Raw genomic sequence first — 6,889 nt, 5'->3', positions numbered from 1 at the left:
GCTAATATCACCAAGAGTCATAGAACTTGCGTTGGATGTTCAGTTTGGTGTTAGAACTTTGGAAATACGGATTTGTGGTCATCTAACTTGACTTAAGCATGCAAATACGATCACAACACGCGTATGTGGACGGATTTGTGTGTACGACCCCAGCTGTCAGTGAGTGCGCGATGTATTTTTGCCCAAAACACCCTTGTATTATTATTTTTGCGAAAAAAGTCAAATGTTGCGATGACTTTTTGCACGAAACAGCGTCACATTTTTTTTTGTGGAATGCTCATAAATGAGCAAATTAACAAAAAAAAGGGGGACACTAGGTCTCCAACACCCGCGTCCAACAATCAACAAACGAGCCCCGCTACAGCCACTACACGAGTCCAGTTCTACTGTCTAAAATGGATAACTATATCTATTGAACCAAGCCTATTGTGGAGCTTAAACGGCTGCACATACTCCAGCCTCTAACTTGCACGCGCTATTTTCTTAAAGAAACGGTAAATCATAGGAAATAAGTTATGCCCAAATATTTGTGTGTTACAAATATACATACAAACAATGATTAGTAAATAAAAAATTAAATATAAACCTGTGTATTGTATAAAAAATGTTTAGTTAATACGGACATTTAAAATGTTTATTGAATAATTATGTTTAATGTACAAAAAAATAGAATGTGAAGTTAATATGGATTCTTTTACTCATGACACCATTGAATATCCATATCAACAGTTTAATTTTTTTAATTAATATGTTTAATGTATCCTAAAAAATTATGTAATTTCAATATTGGACAAGATTGAATATCCATATCAGCAGTTCAAATTTTAAGTTTTGGAATATTTTAATTATACAAACACTGGACTACAAATATGTGCGTACAATTATTGAAATATTCATATAATTAAATTAATATGTTTGAATTGTAATTTTACAAATATTTGTATTATTTGAAATTATACAAACATTTTTAAAATTCATAAATGTTTTTAAGTATATATAAATTTTAAAATAATAATGCATGAACAAATTAAAAGTAGGTTATTTCAGTGGTGTTTACAATATTTATAATACATGAATATTTAAACGTTATTTTTATTACTAAGATCATAATTGTATATGGTAAGTCAAGAACAATATTTAAATGTTTTATTTACTTATCATCGTCTGTACGTATATTTTTAACACACAAATATATGAGCATAACCTGCGTTTTACAATTATCTTAAAGAAAATAGCGAGTGCAAAAAAGGTTGCAGTACCTGCAGCCTGTTTAAGGTCCACGCACCGCTTGGTTCAATAGATTTTGTTATCCTTTATAGAGAGTACAACGTGAATGGTGTAGTAGTTATAACGACTCGTTTAATAATTTTTGGTTGCGTGTTCGAAACCTGGCTTCCACGTTTTTGTGTTAATTTGCTCTTTTATGAGCAGTACAGTGGTCTGTCTTTTGCACAAATAAAAAAAGTTGACAGGGTTTCATGCAAAAATTCATTGCAGTGTTTGGCTTTTCTCAAAAAAAAGTAATACAAGGGTGTTCTCTGGAAAAAATGCATCGCTCACTCAGCGGCAGCCATACATACTAATGCGTCTGTATACGTGTGTTGCGACCGTATCTGAACGTTTGGTCAAGTTAGATAACCACAAATCCGTATTTTCAAAGTTCTAGCACTAAACTGAACACCTAGCGCAAGTTATGTGACTCTTGGTGATATTACCTCTTTCTAAAATGCATTCCCCCCATTTTTAGAATGTTTTCTGGAAATCTTACACCATATGATTGAACTCCTAACATAGTTAACTCCCTAAACCTAGACCTTCTCTAAGCCAACACAACACTAATTTCCTTGTTACGTTACCTGCCGGCCGGCCGGCCGGCCGGCTGCGACTGAATTTCTGTTGCCTTGGCGCAATGTTCTAGCGTCAACAAGACTTTAGAATTTAACAGAAAAAATATTATGTCCTCTATTGGAGGGATTCTCCGTTTTAAAAGCGTTGCTCCCATTCAATCTTTGCAGCCGGTGGCCTCTGCTTTGGCTGCATCAACTGGTGAGTTTTCCGAAACACATCCTCTTGTCCAAGAACTATTTGTACATGAAATCAACAAAGCAAGTAAACATGTCTTCTTATTTGCCTTTCTGAAGGCTGCTTTGTAGTGTCTCCATGTCCTGGCCTTGTTTATTTGAATCCGAGTTTGTAAGTGTTCTTACACATGTTCTGGTCAGGTGGCGTTGGCGCTGGAATTGACAAGTTACGGCTTTTGGCGCGGCAGAGTGATGTCTGAGGATACCAAGTTCCTCCTTTTGTTTCTCCTCTTGAACAGCTCAACATTGTGTTTTAGTACTGAACATGATGTCCAGTGCCTGAAGTCTGTGCAACAATCAGTGATTGATCCCTCCGGCGTACTCAAATCCTCTTGGAACTTTGAAAATACCACCAAGGGTAACATATGCCGCTTTACTGGTGTAGAATGCTGGTACCCTGGCGAGAACAGGGTTCTCAGTTTACGTATTGGCAACCTAGGACTTGAAGGCCCATTTCCTCAAGGTCTACAGAATTGTTCAAGCGTGACCGGCCTGGACCTGTCAAATAACAAATTTTCAGGACCAATCCCTCAGGACATTTCACGGCAGATGTTGTATCTGACATATCTGGACCTTTCGTACAATAGCTTTTCGGGCTCAATCCCACAGAATATCTCAAATATGACGTATGTGAATGTCCTCAACCTTCAGCATAACCAGCTCAGCGGTCAAATTCCACCGCGATTCACTTTGCTTACTCGGTTAACTGCATTCAATCTCGCGGACAACTTGTTATCAGGGCCTATTCCTTCTTCGCCACAGAACTTTTCGGCTTCGAGCTTTGCTGGTAACCAAGGGCTTTGTGGTGCACCGTTGGATGATTGTCCCCCCTCGAGGAGGAGATGCAGACCGGTACGAATCAGGCTGCATAGGCTCAATGACCAGTCGAGCATCGGAGCGGCCGTCAGATTCGTCGTGGGGTTCGTGGCGGCCTTCTACTTCCCGCACTGCTTCGTCTGCTCTGAGAGGTTCCGTGCCTACGTCGTCCGCATATGATTCTGAAACTTTGTCTGGCATAGCTTCCGGAGGCCAAATGAGCACTTCCGGCAGCAAATCTTTTTTAGCTTTGTTCCCTGCAGTAACGATTATCTTAATTCGCATGATAATGCATATGTCAACTCTTCTAGAAAGAGGCAAGGCATCAACTGGCCGTAATTATTTATGTACCATGTTGACATTTCTAAAGGAACACAGTGAAACTCTACACTTCTGCAGTGCTTTTCTGCCCATTTCCATGCTTTGTCCTTCTTGAACGCATGCACACCTATCGTCTTTTTACTAGGAAGATGTCCCAAGAGAGTACTCCTGAAAGGCTTTGCCCACCAAGCTGGATACCTTCGCGTGTTCCGGTGAAAATTCTTCGGAGACCGAAGGCTCTTGACGCAGGGTTGGTCTCTCTGCCGTGTGCAGCTCACTTATTTCAGTTTCGTTTTCTGTTATTGTGGAGAGCCTGATGCTTCCTGACTGGTTTGTGTCCCGTGCTCATGATCCATCTATGCCGACGGCTTGTCAGCCAGGGATGCCAAGGATGTGCAGAATGTCCCACAAAAAAGTAGGATGTGCAGAATGAACTGGCAGGAGAATGCACCTGCTGCCTTTGTTGGTCTGTTCATCATTGGGTGGTAACAGTGTCGGAAAACAAATCATATGCGTGTCCAAAATGATGAGCTTGTGTACATTCTGGTGTGTATTGAAAACGTCTCCTGGATTCAAACAAGAAAACTTTGTGAAAATGGTTCCAGGGCTTGAGGGAACTGATGAGGATTAATGTGATCTTGTTCATGCTTTACTAAGCCCGGTATCAATGGGAAATGGTAACGTACAATTTTTGATCGATTTGATCCCTCCACTATTGATTAAGCTTTGTTTTAGTCCCCACTTTTCAAAACAAATAAATTTGAACCATAACTTGTGATAGCAGATTTACTACCAACCTTACAAAAAGTGGTATGGCTGATCATGTGGCAGTGGTTACGCACTCATGACACTTTAATCATTTAAAATGAACGAATCGTGGAAATAAAAACAATTATAAAGAAGTTAGGGTGGAGTAAGAGAAAACATGAAGAAAACGTCAGAAATGTTCTAGAAAAGTTACAATAACATCTTAGAATTTGAAATCTGAACGAATAAATTAGGAGGTCTACTAGAGCTTACAAGATTCCCGCAAAAAAAGAACTTACAAGATTCAGAAGCATTCTCATAAAAGGATAATAAAAAAACTCATGATCATTCACGCAAATCACCATATTCATGAGTTTACATGGTTGTTCCTCAATATTTCGTGAGTTGTCTCAAATTTCATGTCTTCCTCCAGAATATTTATATATTTTCGTTTTCTTTATCTTGTAAATAAATTCCTTTCGTAGGAATTCCAATTATTTTCTATGTTCTTCTAGCATATATCTGCTTTCAGAGAATCAACGTGTGGTTGGGTGATTAAGAGGCTACCCCGGTCCACCATGAATAAAATCTCAGATTTGAAAACATGTATGTCCCATTTAAGGCCCTGAATGGATTGTCATGTTCCCTTTGAATACATCTTCCCTTTGAATACATCCGTAAAAAATACAGGCCTCGGCTCATTGTCTGGTTTCCAGCCGAAAATTGCTAAGCGGCCGATAAGATACAACTGTAAAATAAACACCCCTGTAATTAGTTATCGCGAATCCAAGCGCGGCCTAAGACATAATATTACTTCAGTGGGAGTCGACATTACCGTCGACAACGAGACACATATGGTGATTTTTCATCAACCTTGAAGCTCCGTCATTCTGGTCTTGAGTAGGCGCTGCAGAGTGTGTGCGCCATGTGTCGTCCTCCATGTTTCTAAAATGCACCCCTCCCATTTTTTAGAATGTTTTCTGGAAATCACCTTACACCATATGATTGAACTCCTAACATAGTTAACTCTCTAGACCTAGACCTTCTCTAAGCCAACACAACACTAATTTCCTTGTTAAATTACCTGCTTGCCGGCCGGCCGGCCGGCCGTGACTGAATTTCTGTTGCCTTGGTGCAATGTGCTCCCGTCAACAAGACTTTAGAATTTAGCAGGAAAAATAGTATGTCCTCTATTGGAGGGACTCTCCGTTTTAAACGCGTTGCTCCCGTTCAATCTTTGCAGGCGGTGGCCTCTGCTTTGGTTGCATCAACTGGTGAGTTTTCCGAAACACATCATCTTGTAGTACTTGAAATCAACAAAGCAAGTAAACATGTCTTCTTATTTTCCTTTCTGAAGGCTGCTTTGTAGTGTCTTCATGTATTGGTCTGATTTATTTCAATCCGAGTTTATAAGCCACCTTTGTTTTTTTCCCTCTTTATAGAGCTTGTTGAGTTGTGCCCTTAGCGGAACCCTTCTGTACTTCGTGTGTGTTCGTGTGTGCGTTGACTTGTGTGTGTTGTGAACTTGGTTTGGACCTTGTGGCTGTGGTGGTTTGCTTTATCTATAAAGCGGGACGAAAGCCTTTTTTGGTTAAGTGTTCTTACACATGTTTTGGTCAGGTGGCGCTTGCGTTGGAATTAACAAGTTGCAGCTTTTGGCCCGGCAGAGCCATGGCTGAGGATACCAAGTTTCTCCTTTTGTTTCTCCTCTTGAACAGCTCAACATTGTGTTTTAGTACTGAACATGATATCCAGTGTCTGAAGTCTGTGCAACAATCAATGATTGATCTCTTGGGTGTACTCAAATCCTCTTGGAACTTCAGAAATAACACCGACGGTTACATATGCCGCTTTACTGGTGTGGTATGCTGGCACCCCGATGAAAACAGGGTTCTCTCTCTGCGACTCAGCAACCTAGGACTTGAAGGCCCATTTCCCCAAGGTCTTCAAAATTGCACAAGCATGAGTGGCTTGGACCTGTCGTCTAACAACTTTTCAAGATCCATTCCCTCTGGTATTGCACATCAGATACCGTATGTGACATCTCTGAATCTCTCATACAATAACTTTTCAAGTGAAATCCCAGAGAGTATGGCAAATTTGGCATACCTGAACATGGTCAACCTTCAACACAACCAACTCGAAGGTCAAATTCCAGAGCACTTCAGCATGCTCGGTCGGTTAACCTCATTCAATGTTGCAGACAATTTGCTATCAGGGCATATCCCCACTTTTGCACATGACTTCTCGCCTTTAAATTTTGCCGGTAACCGGGACCTTTGTGGTGCACCATTGGACGAGTGCCCCAGGAGTCGAAGATGGATGCTGGTACCAATCAAGCTACGCAGGATCAATGAAGAGTCTAGTATTGGAGCGGCTGTCGGGTTTGTCCTAGGGTTCGTGGTGGAATTCTACTTTCACTTGTACTGCTGTGAGAGGCTCCTTCCTTATGTCTTCCGCACATGATCCACATGTTTTGGAACTTTTGTCTGTCATGAACTACCAGGGGCCAAATTAGCACTTTGAAATAAAATTTTAGGTTGGTTTCTCTTTCTGCATGAATAACTTAGCTTTTTTTCACCAGATATGTAACTTATATTAGCAAGTGTGGTTGCTTTGGTTGTAATGCATATTTCAACTCTTCTAGAACTTTGTTGTTTCCAGCCTGCTCCCTGCTTATGATCAATATATGCCAACCATCAACTGGATCTTTAAAAAAAACTCTTCTAGAATGATTATTTCAACCTTTAGCATGATTAACTTGTAGAATGATTTACTAGCCGTTTCCGAGGATAAAGACCTTTTTATGATGGCGTCTACACGGCTGGAGCGTACAGCTAGGGAGGTTTTCTCCCTCCATGGATGGCGGTGTGATCTCCGTATAGGATCTGCCCCACCCTAGACTGGATTGATTTATTTTTACT

The 6,889-nt window shown here is 40.4% G+C and overlaps 1 protein-coding gene and 1 pseudogene across 1 annotated transcript; both read left to right on the top strand.

The window, feature by feature from the left end:
* Window positions 1-2,273: 2,273 nt before the first annotated feature.
* LOC147980897 (probably inactive leucine-rich repeat receptor-like protein kinase At5g48380 pseudogene) lies at window positions 2,274-3,077 on the top strand (annotated as a pseudogene).
* Window positions 3,078-5,636: 2,559 nt separating this feature from the next.
* On the top strand, window positions 5,637-6,431 carry LOC125545546 (probably inactive leucine-rich repeat receptor-like protein kinase At5g48380). The gene is made up of 2 exons (XM_087515788.1): window positions 5,637-6,111; window positions 6,184-6,431. Exons 1-2 carry the CDS (start codon window positions 5,637-5,639, stop codon window positions 6,429-6,431), a joined length of 723 nt encoding a protein of 240 aa, XP_087371914.1.
* Window positions 6,432-6,889: the final 458 nt, after the last annotated feature.

Source organism: Triticum urartu, chromosome 3A (genome assembly GCF_056163025.1).
Source record: "Triticum urartu cultivar PI428250 chromosome 3A, HENAU_Tu73, whole genome shotgun sequence".
NCBI lineage: Eukaryota > Viridiplantae > Streptophyta > Magnoliopsida > Poales > Poaceae > Triticum > Triticum urartu.
Note: the sequence above shows the minus strand (reverse complement) of the source record. Positions and strands in the feature narration are given on the sequence as shown.

Coding starts and splice junctions, on each gene's coding strand:
- LOC125545546 (XM_087515788.1), top strand. CDS start 5,637: ATGGCTGAGGATACCAAGTTTCTCCTTTTGTTTCTCCTCTTGAACAGC. Junction 6,112..6,183: donor TCAACACAACCAACTCGAAG/GTCAAATTCCAG, acceptor ATTTGCTATCAG/GGCATATCCCCACTTTTGCA.